This window comes from Cajanus cajan, chromosome 4 (assembly GCF_000230855.2).
Source record: "Cajanus cajan strain Asha chromosome 4, NIPB_CcT2T_4, whole genome shotgun sequence".
Taxonomy (NCBI): Eukaryota; Viridiplantae; Streptophyta; class Magnoliopsida; order Fabales; family Fabaceae; genus Cajanus; species Cajanus cajan.
In genome coordinates, this window is record NC_138520.1 from 13,648,269 (window position 1) to 13,664,267 (window position 15,999).

A 15,999-nucleotide genomic window follows, 5' to 3' on the forward strand; every position below is an offset into this window, starting at 1 on the left:
CTATTTCATTTAAGCTATTTCCTACTAGTAAAATGTCATCCACATATATTAGTAAGGCAGTAAAGTCCATGGTTGTTGATTTTATAAATAAAGAATGGTCAGCAAAGGACTTTTTATAGTCATTTTTCACAAGAAAAAAGGTAAACTTGTTGTGCCATCTCTACTAGCTTGTTTCAGACCATATATAGATTTGGTGGTCAGCCTACAAACTAGAGAAGTATCATTGACATTTAACCTATTAGGAGCCTTCATGTAGACTTTTTCTTTGAGGTCTCCATGCAAGAAGGTCGTATTTACGTCTAATTGATGTAAATATCACCTAAAAGTAGTAGTGATAGATAATAAAATTCTTATAGTTGTCATCTTGACCATCAGACAGAAGGTTTCAATGTAATCAAGGCCAACAGTTTAAGTGAATCCTTTGGCCACTAATATGGTCTTGTATCTTTCTATTAAACCATCACTCTTTCTTTTAGTTTTGAAAACCCATTTGCATCCAACAACTCTCTTATTGGGAGGCAGATGGCAAAGTTTCCAAGTCTTGTTTTGCTTGAGAGCCTTTAGTTATGAATTGATTACATCTATCTAGCAACTTTGTTGTATAGCTTCTTCATAGCTTTCAGAGTCCTTGTTTGAACAAACTGAAAGACAAAAATTTTTGTAGTTAGATGAACATTTATCATAAGAAATAAAGTTACACATGATGTGTTTGAAAGTTTTAATGTTAGAAAAGGGTATAGTTTTGGAAGTAGAACTAATGATATTCATTTTAGGAAGTGAATATTCATAGTCTTTAAGATATGTAGGTTCATTTCTCTCTCTTGTAGATCTTTTGACTTCCATATTTTGGCTCTATTAAGCTTCAACTTCCTCTTCATTAGTAATTCCCTGATATTCAATATTTTTCCCTTCATGTTGCTGGTTTTGGTTAACTTCTTCAACAAATTCTGCTACTGTGATGCCTTGGTCAACATTGTCAGAACCCTGTATGCAAGGAAACTCATTATATCTAGATTTGTTAAACATAATAGGTTCTAAAAGGAAATCATTATCTTTGTTAACAGTAACAATTATGTAAACACTTTCTTTAGTGATAATTTTGTAGGGAAAAACCTTTTCATGAAAGACCACATTCCTGCTTATAAAAGTTTCTCTGTTGTTAAGATCATACAAGATGTAATCTTTTACTCCTATCTTATATCCTACGAAGATGCATTTTCTTGCTCTTTTATCTAGCTTTTTTCTGTGCATAGACAAGGTAGAAGCATAGCAAAGACAACCAAAACATTTAAGATGATCAATTTTAGGAACTTTGTTAAACAACAATTCATGTGATGATCTATTTTTAAGGATTTCAGTAGGCATCCTATTTATGATGTGAACAACATGACTTATACCAAAGCACCAAAAAATCTTAGGTATGTTAGAATGAATCATAATGGCTCTACCAACATTAAGAATGTGTTTGTGTCTTCTCTCAACACGACCATTCTGTTGAGGGCACTCAACACATCTTCTTTGATGTTCAATACCCTTAGAACCATAAAATTCTTTTAACATGAACTTTGATCCATTATTAGTTCTAACACATTTAACTTTCTTATCAAATTGGTTTTTAACTAAGTTGATGAAAGACTTGACCAGATTTCCAGTTTCAGATTTCATTTTCATGTAGAAAAGCCAAATGTGTCTAGTGTTGTCATCCACAACAATAAAAAAAAGTACCTATGACTAGAGCTGTCAAAATGGGTCAGTCCGACCCATATGAGTTGACCCACCTTGACCCATCACCTCAAAAATGGGTTAACCCAACCTGACCCACTTTATGTTTACTTAGTTTTTTTTTGCCCAGCCCATCCCACCACGGGTTGGTGGGTTATATGGTTCAGCCCATCAACCCATAAAAGAGTTTTTAAAAAATAATTTTTTTTACCAACTTCTAATCATATGCATCCTCCTCTCCTATATATTAAAAATTGAAAATATTTAAATTAAATAAAGAGAGACAATATATATAAACAAAATAGTCATAAAATTAACATCATAGTCATAACTTATAAGTAAATAAGTAATAAAAGTTTTTATGTTTCATCATACAAAACTACAATAATAGTCATGAAATTAAGTAATTAATTACATCAAACGATGAGCAAAATATTCATCAACATTAAACTTAATTAGAGTCTTGAACAGAAATATCAATAACCAATTCTTCTCTTTTAATATCCACTTTATCTCCATCTACAATAAGAAGAAAAAAAAAAGTGTTAGGATGAGCTATTGTAAAAAATAAATAAGAAATTTTTCATTAGTGATAATAAATTATAAAAATTACCTAGTTCTTCAAAATCATGCAACCAATTTTGAGTTAAAATGAGTAACTTCACATTTTCAGAAAGAATGGTAGAAAGGTACATAGTTAGCACACGAGACCCAAGGCTAAAGGCGGACTCACTAGCAACTATAGTGATTGGAATGTTCAACACATCACAAGCCATTTTAGAGAGATTTGGATAACGATCACGACGATCCCTCCAATAAGCTAATACATCCAAATTTTTATGTAACTTTGAATCAAAATTTCCTTCCTCCAAATATAGATCAAATTCAGATTTTCCATTAGCATAAGCATTTTGGCTCAAATATTCAACACATTCATAAGATATTATATAGAAAAAGAAATTCAATAGTTAATAATAATTACTAAACAAAAATAAAATTAAGTAAAGTACTTTAAACAAATTTTATTAACTTACATCAAAGGTATCAAGGACTTGCTCATCATCAGTATATGAAATTTGTTGTGGTGGAAGAGACACATGAGAAGTTAAAAAGCATTTGACTCATTTGATTTTAGTTTCTCATACTCTTCAAATAATTTATAAATTTTTTTTCTTAAAGCACTAATTTTCTCTTCAGGAGTGGAAAGTTCAATCTTTCTATAAGCAAACTCAATAGCTCCAAACATCATTCGTGGGTGAAGGATATTTTTTTTAGTTATTAGGTTAAATTATTGGAATTTATAAATTAAAATAGATCTTACTTCCTATATAAGTATATATTTTTTAATATAATAAAATATATATGTTAAAATGTATTAACATTTCCTACACTTAATTCCTTTTAATTTAAAAATAATGAATAGATTTTTCGTAGAAGTCACCTATTTCATTTTAGAATACGTAAATTATTAAGGTATCCTATCATCTTATTGTAGTAGTTAGTAATGGTACTTAAGTTTCTTCTCACGGTAATGTTTCATGTTGCTAAAAGATTTTTTTATGAACATATATGTTACATATTTAAAACTTATTACTCTTATTCTGTCTTTTTTTATCTCTCTATATTTTTTATTTATATTATATGTCACATATATTATGTAGCACGAATTCGGACATGATATATAGACACGACACAGATAAAGATATGAAGATACGACAAAATCAAAAAACATAAGAGACGTGGACATGACATATATAATATATAATATAAATAATATGATAAAAATATCATATATTAATATAACAATAACCTAGTAAGGCTTAAAAATAAATTATTAAGAGACATCATATTTTACAATATTTTTTTTAAAAAAAATCTCGAATCCTCCTTCATTATTTTTATTTTTATTAAAAAAGAAAATTTATTACGTGAAAGTTAAGTAAGGATAAACAAAACAATTATCTTCGTTGTTTATATTTTTATCAATTTTTTTTTCTCTTTTTAAAATCTCAAATCTTATCTTCTTTGTTTCTATTTTTATCAAAAAAAATTATTTTTTTAAATCTCAAAATTTCCCTTATTTATTTATTTTTTTATTGAGATTTATTCTTCATCATTTAAAAAAAAAATTCTTTCTTTGTTTATGTTTTTATCAAGATTTATTTATATATATAAAAAAAAACTCGAATCCACATATCAAACAGGTCATCAAAATAGAGACATGTTCATTTAAAAGTGTCCATGATAAAAACACGTCAATTTTATAAATGTTCAGAATAGAAACACGTCAATTTTGTAGATATCTGTTATGGAGACATATCCAATTTATATAGACACGATCTATTAAAATATCTAAGATACGTCCACAATATAACTGTTTTTAAAGAGTGTCAAACTCAAAAACACCATCCTCCTATGCTATCTCCGTGCAAAATAGCACTTATCCATTTCACAATCTATTATTTTTTCTCCATATTTATCTCTTCCTTTTATCCTAATGGGATTGACTCAATTTTTCTCGTTGAATTGTAACCATGATAAAGTTGATATACTTGTCAACACTAAGTAATATTAATTAGGGATGGCAAAACGGGCCAGCTCGGCCCGTTTTGGCTTGGCCCGCCATTGGCTCGCCAAAAACGGGGCGGGCCGGCCCGGCCCGCCAATGTAAAACAGGCTGGAGATGCTGGCCCGCCCCGCCTAAGGGCGGGCTGGCGGGCCAGCCCGCTTATAAAAATAAAAAATAAAAAAAATGGAAAAAAAAATATTTTATGGTCAAATAAAAAAAAATTGCTACAAATAAATAAATATAATCATATGAAATTAAAAATGCATACATATTGTACTTAATATATGTTCAACAAAAACAAATTACAAACTTAAAACAAAATCAAATAGAAATTAATCCATTTACACCAAAATCAAAACTAAATTATAAACTTACAAATTATTTATAAACTAAATTTTTTGATAGTCCACAAAACAAATTTAAATACAATTAATTAACTTTAAATTTTTATTTTAAGAATATTAGAAGCTCTCTTGAAAGAAGTTATCTCTACTTTTTTTCCTAATCATCTTCATCCTCATCTTCTACATCAAAATAAAATAAACATAAAAATAATTAAATTAAAGAAAAAAATATGCGGGCCGGCGGGTTGTGGCGACCCGGCCCGCTATTTGACCCGGCAGGTTAACGGGCTTGGTTGGACGGACTTGGCGGATTGAAATGATTGGCCCGGCCCGCCAATTTTTGGCGGACCAACGGGCCAGCCCGCGAGCCATGGCCCACTTTGTCATCCCTAATATTAATCTATTGGAATTTCTAAACCAATACTACATAAATCTCACTTCCTACTGAACAAGTATAATTTTTATTTTATTTCAATCAATTAATAAAAATTGTATTGACATTTCTTAAACTTAATTCATTTAATTATTCTAGAAACAATAAAAAAAAAAAAAAAATTCTTCAGATGTCACCTAATTCATTGTAGAAGACATTAAATTATTAATATAAAAGTATTACACCATTTTAGCGTAGAAGAATCTCGATCGCACATAGTCAGAACCGCTCTCACCGTTTCGTAAGTGCTGAGGAAATCTGGGTGAAATAAATATGTCATCCATGTTAAAAATACTAGTATACCATTAACTATTAAAAAGTGAAAATTAATACTTTTTTTGACCGCAGTAACAATTAAATATTTAAAAATGAATTTAATTACAATATTTTATACTTTATAATTTTATAAATTTTATCTTTTAATTTTGTAATTAAAAATATTTTATTTTAATTCTATACATTTTTTTATAAACTTTCTTTATAATTTTTATCATAATAAATGACAATGAATAAAAAAAATAAAAAATATATACATGAATTAAATAGAATGTTTTTAACTGTAAGAATTAAAAAAATATAAAATAATATTCAAAATTAGTATAAAAAATAACTTTAAAAAAGAAATTATAATGAGCAATATAAAATTATCCATCTTTATATGTAAAGAAAACCAGATATTTTATGCAAGAATATTTTTACGAGAAGATTTTTAAAGACTATTTTAATTTTTTTTATAATAATTATTTGTAAATTAAATTTTAATATTTTAAAATAAATTATTAAAAAATTAAAATTTGTAATAAAATATAAAATTTATTATAAATATATATACATATATTTAAAATATTTTTTAAAAAAATTTAAACATAATTTATATATTCAAACATAATATTTATTTATATGCATAATTTATTTTAAATTTTAGTTATATATAATATTAATCAAAAAGAACTTAAAACTCTTATACTATAGAAATTATGTTTTTAATTAATTATTACATGACATTTACCAAAAATTTATTAACATCTTTAATTACTTATTATATAAAAATAAAATAAAAATCATGTAATTTAAAATTACTTTATAATTTTTACATTTGGCATGCACAACATTAATTACGTCTTATAACAAGTATTCAATTCAAATAAATTTGACTCTCAAAGTGAAGTATTTTTTTTGTTCATTTTTGGGGTATCTACTATCGACAATAGTAACTAATCTCTTCACTATATTGGAGGTATTTTAAAGGGTGGAAAAGCTAGTCCCAAGATTTAACGTGGCTACTTTTTTTTTTTTTGATAAACAAAAGAAATTTAAATTAAAGGGAGTACAAGAGGTACTCCAACCCGTTACAAGAGACACATAGACATAATTAGAATCAAAGCTAGAAAGAAACTATGAGAAATACAAACTCGGGTTATAATACCAACTTGTGTAACTAAAAGAACAACCACGGACAGAACTATTAATCCACTTCCATGAACGCAATTTAATATTATCCAACACTTCCTTGCAATTTGTAGTACCTTGCTGAAAGATAATGACATTTCGATGAAGCCATAGTGACCAGATAATAGAAACCCAAACTACCCGCAAAAAGTGAGAATGTTTTTTATATATACCAAGATTCGTTCAATATAAATAAAGAGAAATTAAAGAATTGGGAAAGACCACCGCAACCTCCAACCAATTAGCAACAGCTAACCAAGTATTAAATGTCATCGGGCACATTAGAAAAGATGAAGAGGGTCTTCAACAAACAGAGAGCAAAAAGAACAAAAATTGTTATCCAAACCCACACCACGTACTTGTAACAATGATTTGCACGGGAACGCATTCAATAACACCTGCCAACAAAACACCAAGCACTTGATCGGAGCCTTACATTTCCAAAGACTTTTTATAACTAGTTGAAAATTCGAAGAGTATCTGAGTTCTCCACCTACCAAGCGTTGTAGCCAAAGGTACGCACTTTTCACCAGAATACACCGTCCTTATCATAAATCCATCTCCAATAGTCTTGCCTTGAAGAGATAACCTGCAAGCCCTGAAGCATATCCAACAAGGTATTCACACTCCTACCTTCATGAACAAAAGGTTCTCTTCTCCAATTAACATGCCACACCCACGTAGATCCCTCCCAAGTTCCATTATCTGCCACCACTGACAACGGGTCCAAGGCAAAGGAGTACAAACGAGGAAAGACATCCAACAAGCACACACCACCTATCCACTTATCCTCCCAAAATCGGGTCATAGTGCCATCACCAATACAACGCTCAGTCTTTTCGTCCAACCAAAAATTCCCTTGTTGTAGCACCCCCACTATATCCTTCCACCACCAAGAGGCCCTCCTATCCACATTTGAGCAATTTGAAAAGGACTCAATACGACCATACCTATCATGAAGAACTTTAGCCCACAACATACCCGGAGAGAGCATGCACCTCCACATCCATTTCCCTAGTAGTGCCCAATTGAACAATTTGACATCTTTGATTCCTAGTCCACCCTCAACCTTTGACTTACACATCTTTTCCATTTTACCCAAGAAATTTAACGCGGCTACTATATACGAGACAGGATTCAAATTCGAACTTCCTGACCTTCCTTAAACATAGAATATAATTGATTAATTCTATTTGTTTTTATTAATTAAAATTAGAAATAAATTTAATTTCTCTGATATTTTATATTTTTTATGCTTTTTATGCAGAGTTTTCTTAAGAATGAAATAGTGGTTTATATTCTCATTAAAAATTTTCAAAGAAAATGTTGGTGGTTGATTCTTACATAACACATGTCGTGTCCTATTTTAAATTTTTTGAAAAAAATAATTAAAATAAATTTGGATGATGATATATTCCAAATTCAACATCTTACTTCTTAAGCTTTCTTTTTCCCAATACACGGTTAAGCAAAACGGTAGTCGGTGTGGGACATTTTGGCCTGTAAGCGCGTACAACTTTTCCTTCCAAATTCAACTACTTATAACTTGCATCAATCTCAGCCAAACCAAACAATCAAAACACCTCATTTCTCATAACTTTTACCTCAATCTCTTTCTCTTGCTCTCAAGATGAACACCAACACCCAAAAGAACCAATCACCTTCTGAAGCACAAGATGCAGCACCTTGTCCTTCATCATCAAACAACGTTAATTGGGGAACTCACATGATGGGTACCCCTGCTGTTCCAAGCAGCCACCCAGATAACAAAAAAGCAGCTTTACAAAGCGAACAACCTCAGCAAGTGCAGTACTTCCAACACCCTTATGTCCAACACAGCCCCGTTGAGAAACCAAGCAACAGTCCCATGGAGTCAATCCTCAACATGTTTGATTCTTGGACCAAGAAAGCTGAAGCCACCGCTCACAACGTTTGGCACAACCGTAAGTTCCTACCCCTTTTCTAAATGTTTCAAATTTCCAAGTTCAAACTGCCAATGAAACATCAATTTAATTTGCTCTTCAAATTTAGTATCTCAGCAAAAAATTCTTAAATATGAGAATTTGAACTTGGATCTTCGTTTTTCGAATAATATCATGAATTAGATTTTTCTTTTTGTTTTGGTAATGATGTAATTGGTTTAATGAATTTGTTGATGACTAATTCTCACTTAAAAAGTAATCTGGTTGATTACCTTTATTTAAATTACTCAAACCAACAACTCATCGATATAAATTAGATAATATGAGTCAATTGTACATCACATACTCTTTAATGTTTTCAAGAAAGACCAATTTAGTTGTAGTTTGTTAAAGTATTTTAGTGTTATTCAATTCAAATTAGAGTTTTATTTCAGCTACTTGTACTAACCTTTATACAAAACACCAATTTTGATAGTATAAATGTCATGTTGTGAATTTTGATAAGTACTATGAGTGTTGTTCTTCATTAACAATTAGAGTTTCAAATTTTAGTTTCACATCAGTTACATAAAAAAAATTCATTAAATGTAAATGCTGATTATCAAAGTAAAATTTGAATTTTAACTTGAGAACAGAACAACACTAATGATAACTGTCCTGTAAGTTTTGTTTTATAAGAAACTAGAAAATCAATAATCACATCTTCCAATAAATAAAAAAAAATAGTAGACGTTCTAGTATAAATTTGTGATTGAGATTAATATTTCAAACTTAATGTTATCTAACTTTAAAATAGAACAAACCTAACTTAATGTTTTAGGAAACTATATAGAGAACTTGGCCTTAAGAAAAGTTAGCTATGTTTTCCTAGTATTTTTGTTTTCAAATGTTTTGATTGTTAGTTTTTACTGTTATTTGCAGTTAAAACAGGTCCTTCAGTATCTTCAGCTGCGTTTGGGAAGATGAATCTAACGGCAAAAGCGATATCAGAGGGTGGATTTGAGTCCCTTTACAAGCAAACATTCACAACCTATCCAAACGAGAAGCTCAAGAAGAGCTTTGCTTGTTACCTTTCAACATCAACAGGTCCAGTTGCAGGAACCCTTTACCTGTCCAATATTCATGTAGCGTTTTGCAGTGATCGCCCATTGTGTTTCACTGCACCCTCTGGCCAGGAAACTTGGAGCTACTACAAGGTACTTATTTTAGTAAAAATACCGTATTAAAGTTTAGTTCCTTTTTTGCATAGACTTGACGAGCGACAAAATCCATCACATTTTAAAAAATTCAAGAACCAAAACTTGATGAGGATCAACTTGTATGTTGAGTTGTTCTAGCTTAACTAATGGTATCGAATTCAAGTCTTGAATATGCAGTGATCTTAAATACTCAGAAAAAAAGTTTCGAGTTGTCTTGAATATACAGTAATTTTAAATATTCAAAAGAAAAGTTTTGTTGCTTATGTTGGTATATCTTTGTTCGAATAGGATTGCCTCCAACAAAGGATACCTATTTATGGTTTATGCCAAAAATAAAATAATGTAGACTAAAACCAATTTTGACCAAGAGACTTGAAACATTTACTCTCTTATGAATTATTAGAGAAGATATTAGTTAGTTAAATTTGGTGTGTGAAAAAAAAAATGACTTGGAAATTGTGTTGTGCAACAGGTAATGGTGCCTTTGGGGAAGGTTGGAGTGGTCAACCCAGTGATCATGAGGGAAAACCCATCAGAAAAGTACATTCAAATTGTAACAGTGGAAGGACATGATTTTTGGTTCATGGGTTTTGTCAATTTTGACAAAGCAGTTAAGAACCTCTCAGAAGGTATCTCACACTTCGTAGCACCAGGAATAGCTGTGCCATCCACTAGTTCCGGAGCTAATGACCAGAAACTCCAGTGATTTCTAGTTTTTGGATTATTATGCTGTTCTATGTATAATTTTGTTAATATTTTTACTTTATGGTTTGTGCATCGGATCATTACTTTATTGTCAAAATTTTGAGGAGTGGATGTTAAATTTCGTAATACATAAATAAAATGTCATGTCTGTTGTGCATCTTTTTTTCCTCTGATATGTTCTTGCAATTTTAGTTAAATACGCTCTTATTTGGGACGGAGTAGCCAGTTTTCTTTCCAAGGTTTCATCATTCTAATAATCGTAAAAGGCTGATTTTTTCAATTTTGTGATTTTTACTTAAATTGACCTCAATCATCGATTATGACCACTTTTTCCGTTTCCATCGTATTTCATCTAGAGTTTCCCTTATTGTGTGGGCATAAAATTTGATTGCTCCTATGATAAAGTAATTTAAATATGGTTGTCCTGACCCTAGTCTCAAGGTGCTGACAGTGAGACTTAAATCGTTGTAAAGTTTTACCTACATGAAGTATAATTGTAGGATTATGTCATATAACAGTTTGCTTTTAATGATGAGGCTATCAAATTCATCATTAGTTGATATTATAAGATAATGAATTGCACATTTAACATTGAGGAAAATACTGATACAAGCTTGAAAACAATTTTTGGAATTTAATGCTTTTCTTAAAGAGTTTCACCAAGCTCTATACTTCAGAATATATACATTCAAGGAAGACATGGAGGTCACACGTTGTCCTTTTTAGAGTATTATTGTCCTCATCATTGGATGTGGGCTATCCAGTTAATATTGTCCTTCATTGCACGGATTATCTTGCATGTATGATCTTGAATAACTGTCTTGGTCTTCTTTTTTTTTATACACTAACTGTTTTGGCCATGTGACATGGTTCATTGGTTCTTATTCTTAACTGGTCTTGACACGGATTTTATCATTTCAAAGGTAGAATATTATGAGCAATTCGTCTAATAGTATCTTCCGATTCATTATATTTTTCTATGATGAAAATCGTAAGATAGTCTAATGTTTATTGCTAAGGAATTTCTTCTAACTCATAAGGTGTTGAAACAAGTCCCGAAATTAAGTTTTTTCTTCCTATGGGTTTCAAACACCATTTAAAAACAAATGTATAACACTTACATGTTGAGTTGGCTTACACATTCAATCGACTGAGTTAAACTTCCTTAATAATACCATATAATTTAATAAAGAATAATATAAATAATTTAATAAAGATATTGAGTTATTGTGGAGTTGTATATTTATTGGGAGTTGTGATTAAAGGATTTTGAATAGGAATGAGTGGCCTTACGTTGTAACAAGTTGAGTTTAGGTGTTATTTTCTTTACATTATTGAGAATTGTTTATTTGTTGTTATAGAGCATATGGATCTTTTGTCTTTACTCTTGATTTGTAATTCATTTTTTCTTGCAAAAACTCGTTAAAAAATTTGGTGATAAATTTTTCTCTCCTTTCATATGTATTATATCAAAATCAAAGTAGGAAAATAAAGCTTTCCATTTTGCAAAACGGTACAATTGAAACCATAGTTTTAACATCTATTTTAGGATAGTTGGGAATTGCTTTACAACCTGTTTTTAATTAAAAAAAATATATGTTGAATAAATAATTATAATGTGGTCATACAAAAAGTATTGATAACATTTTTATAGTATAAAGCTTTTGTTGAGTCTTATGTTAAAAACTCAGAAAATATACCCAACTATTTGATCTTTTGAATAATTATAAAGAATTTCCCATCATAAATTTTAGGCATGAATTTCTTCTATCAATGAGCCTTCGGGAACTGGAATACTCGAGGAGTTTCTTTAATGAACAACGGTGTTGGTCATTTGTTAATCCCTTTGAAAGATTATTTATTGGTCTTTAGTCCTTTTTTTTTTCAATGTCATTAGCAAATTTTTTTCCAAATGCTATTGCTATTGATCTTTGTATTGAGATTATCTGTTCTTTATAGATATCATATATCATATGTTAAAAAAAAAACACTTTAATTATTTTTCTTGAATACCACCAATCTAGTTTCATTCATAATTTCAACAAATTTGTTGAGATATTGACTACGTTGACTTATTCCTGCCCATCATCTAAACATACTTTATTGAATTTAATATATTGATTAAATGTCACATGCGATGCACAACACACATTTTGAATTCACTTCAGGTAATTCTTAGTTCTTATGGCAAAAAGGTACTTCTAAATAATGCTTCAAAAGGAAGAAAATGGTAATGAACTGTGAAAACAGACAGAGGAAGGATGAAGGCCCCTGAAGTTTTACCATGGCCATGGTACATGCTCGGAAATAACTGATTTGATAACGTGGCCAATAATTACCATGGAATCGAACTTAAAGATCATCATAATATATGCTATTGAATCTAAAGTAGCTATGAAATCATGTAACCATTAAATATACTTTCACTAACTAAGATACATGGGTCCAGTGAGAACTGAAAACAACTGTTCAGGCTACGCCGTAAAGAAATTAATTTGTTCTCTCACTAACTCATTTAACCATTCATTCAAAAAAGTCCAACAACCAGGTAAAAACTGACCAACGACAGTCGACAGAATATCACCATCTAGCCTCCAAAATGCCCCTGAATGCAAATGCACTAATTTGCTGATGATTAACGCTTCTTCTTGCTTCCTTTTGCACTGGATTTTGATGGTGTGGCTACCAAGTAAACGAACAGGACCACAATGGAGATCACTGAGATTAGAGATCCGTACTTAGCCAGCAACCTCTGTGGATAAGAATAGTTTGAAATTAAGGTAATGAGTTTACACCATGATACATCTAAAAAGTTGTTGCAAAGAATTTCATTGAAAAGATACTAAAGACAGCATTATTATCTTGATGAATCACGTGTCTAGGGAGAAAAGTACAAAACTAAGCCAAAACAGATAAACTTTATTTTCTGTTTAGTCGCCATACACAACTTATGAAATCATCCATTTATTAAGAATGGGTCAATGAGACCCACTTAGTCCATATCATCATGCTTAACCAATGACATGCAAAATAAACTACCAAAATATACAACGCTCATGCTAATTCATACTTAAGCCATTTTCATAATTTTGAAATTTGCAACTACAGAGAACATAAAATAGTTGTCCATACCTTAGCCTGAGATATCGGGTCCAACCAAGTAAGAATACATGAAAACAAAAAGCAACTCGTCAGTTGACACAAGCAATTGATTTTTATTCATCTAACTGTCATGTTCAAGCATACGGGAGACATACCCATTCAAACTTCTTCTCAGGAGGTCTATCAGCAAGAACATCCAAAGGAATTATGGGAGTTGAATATGCTTCCTAATAGCAAAATACTATTTAAATAAGAAACAAGTTGTTCACCAAAAAATAAAATCGACAACAATTCCAACAAATACTAACCTGTAAAGCAGACTTTGTGGGAACACGGAACTTTACAACAGCTGGATCACTAGAAAATACCCCTTTGGTTTTTGCATCCAGCTCAAATGTGTGAGAAAGGATGCCACCACTGAAAACAGAATGATTTATTTGTAAAAAGAGATGAACTAAAATGCAGCAGGGCAGAAACAAGATGAGGTAACCCAAAGTAGCAAAAAGGTTATAACAGGAAACTCACGCATCAAGCCTTTCCCATGACTTAGAAGTGCTTCCACTGATTACATCAAAAGCATCACTTGGCCAGTTATCGTCTGCTAAACTTACATCATAAGCCGTCCTTAAAAAACAAGAAAATGGATAAGTAAAAAATAGTAGCAAGCATACTAGCATATGCTACAAAACAGAAATAGATACAATATGAAGTTCTTTTAAGGATAACAGAAAATTCAAAATTGAACAATTCAACAAGTTTCAAGTGGACAACGAATTACAATATTTGAGGCTCATTTATAACAGGAACTCAAAGGTAAGATTTGAAAATGAAACCATGATTCAACAGCAGTAAAAGCACACAAAGTCTTGTTTTATTGATTGACACCCTCTTCTACTACCCTATCATCGTTCATGACAGACATTAAACCCAATCCTATAAAAATACAGTAAGATATCATGCATTTTGGTACTGCCCTCCGACCAATCCTTAACAAGTAAGGCAGCAAACTACTAGCATATTTGGTTTCACGTATTTCTTAGAAGACGTGTGTCAGATCAAAAGCAACTATTTTTCCGTTTCAGCATGAAATTGAATGGTAACAACATGCATATCTAACGCATCTCCAAACACACATCAAACAATACAACTTGCAATCCACTTATCCATTCTTTGAAAACAGTAACTCACATGTTACAAGTGGCACCAGTAAAACACCCTCAAAACCCCAAGCACACCACCAAATTCAATCTTTTCACATCAAATTAAGCATCATCAGACCATACAGGACAGAAACTCTGCATTACCCAACAATCAGATCAAAACCAATAGAGCAAAATCACTTTTCCTTCAACTCACCAAACTCCTAAAAACCAAAAGGAACATGCCCCACATGCTTAAAAAGTTTTTTTTTTTTTTATAGACCACAACAAGTATCCTCCACTGGAGGCTCCATAAAGTTGATTATTCTAATCCCTATCTTCATCTAAGCTAATTAAAAATCACTCTTTTCTTTAATTTCCCATACCACTCGATAAAATCCGGGAAAAAAAAAACGAGATCCAGATTCAATTTCTTCATCTATAGCACACACAGACACAACAGTACAAACATTCACGAAATCAAAAACACCCAAAAGCCCAAATTGAAGCATTTAAATTAAACAAGTGGAAGGAGGGCATGCATGCATGCAAAGGGGAATTGGGATCTCAGCCAAAGCAAACCAAAACCAACAAATAAAAAACGAAACTTTAGAAGGTAGATCGAAGCGTACGAGGTTCCTTGGTTGTAGATGTCGACGGTGACGGAAACCCTTTCAGCACCGGACTTGATCCTGTTGAGGGTGGCCTTCTTGTGAACGACGATGAAAGGAACATCGGAGGAAGCGTGCGAGGAAAGGAAGAGAGAAGCTAAGAGCGCAAACGCAATCAGAGCCTTCAAGATTGGATCCGCCATTGGCACTGTGAAGAGGAAGAGAGAGAGAGAGAGAGAGTCAATGCGAAGAGAACGTGGGACTCTTTGTTTATGTGGTTTTGTGATCTGTGCCAATTCCCAACACTAGGGTTCGATGCAAACAAATACTCCCCATCTTATTTTTTGTCATTCTTTTAAACTAGGGATGAAAAATACCTAATCCTTTAAACTTTACATTTTCCAATTTTTGCTAATAAAATCTTAAATTTTAATTTTATCTTAATTCATCTTTTAACTTTATCGCGGTAACAAATACATGTATCACTCTAATTTTGTTTTAATTAATTTTTAAATTATTTTATTAGTGAAAATATACACGTTGGATTTTAATTAATTCTTAAAAGTTTTCTGTTTTATAAATAGTTTTTCTATTAGAATGGAATTAACTTGTTTATTTTAAATAACAATTATTTATTAATTTTTCATTTATTCGTTAAAATTTCTGAGATTTTTCTGTAGTTTAATCCAAAATTGATATAAAAGACCATTATAAAAGAGGTAGATTTCACGCATTGTTTGGTTTGACAAGTTTTAGGAAAAGAGGAAGTATAAGAAGAGTAGTAATTTGATATTGTTTGGATAG

The 15,999-nt window shown here is 31.1% G+C and overlaps 2 protein-coding genes across 3 annotated transcripts; one reads left to right on the plus strand and one right to left on the minus strand.

The window, feature by feature from the left end:
• Positions 1-8,007: 8,007 nt before the first annotated feature.
• Positions 8,008-10,502, plus strand: LOC109803058 (GRAM domain family protein). The gene is made up of 3 exons (XM_020364523.3): positions 8,008-8,460; positions 9,361-9,635; positions 10,111-10,502. Exons 1-3 carry the CDS (start codon positions 8,148-8,150, stop codon positions 10,342-10,344), a joined length of 822 nt encoding a protein of 273 aa, XP_020220112.1. The 5' UTR covers positions 8,008-8,147; the 3' UTR covers positions 10,345-10,502.
• Positions 10,503-12,732: 2,230 nt separating this feature from the next.
• LOC109801763 (translocon-associated protein beta (TRAPB) family protein) lies at positions 12,733-15,526 on the minus strand. 2 transcript variants are annotated; one of them, XM_020362888.3, is made up of 6 exons: positions 15,217-15,526; positions 13,971-14,069; positions 13,754-13,862; positions 13,601-13,672; positions 13,476-13,481; positions 12,733-13,095 (listed from the first exon to the last, which is right to left on the minus strand). In XM_020362888.3, exons 1-6 carry the CDS (start codon positions 15,396-15,398, stop codon positions 12,979-12,981), a joined length of 585 nt encoding a protein of 194 aa, XP_020218477.1. In that variant the 5' UTR covers positions 15,399-15,526; the 3' UTR covers positions 12,733-12,978. The 2 variants fall into 2 exon arrangements, 1 of the variants encoding a protein (XP_020218477.1); XR_014432957.1 differs by having other exon boundaries at positions 13,414-13,672; positions 15,217-15,524.
• Positions 15,527-15,999: the final 473 nt, after the last annotated feature.

Bases quoted from the DNA above. Each gene is read 5' to 3' on its own strand.
- LOC109803058 (XM_020364523.3), top strand. From the start codon at position 8,148: ATGAACACCAACACCCAAAAGAACCAATCACCTTCTGAAGCACAAGAT. The intron at 8,461-9,360 runs GTAAGTTCCTAC...TGTTATTTGCAG, and splicing joins TCACAACGTTTGGCACAACC to TTAAAACAGGTCCTTCAGTA. The intron at 9,636-10,110 runs GTACTTATTTTA...GTTGTGCAACAG, and splicing joins AAACTTGGAGCTACTACAAG to GTAATGGTGCCTTTGGGGAA.
- LOC109801763 (XM_020362888.3), bottom strand. From the start codon at position 15,398: ATGGCGGATCCAATCTTGAAGGCTCTGATTGCGTTTGCGCTCTTAGCT. The intron at 14,070-15,216 runs GTACGCTTCGAT...TTGTTTTTTAAG, and splicing joins ATCTACAACCAAGGAACCTC to GACGGCTTATGATGTAAGTT. The intron at 13,673-13,753 runs GTTAGTATTTGT...TTTTGCTATTAG, and splicing joins CCACAAAGTCTGCTTTACAG to GAAGCATATTCAACTCCCAT.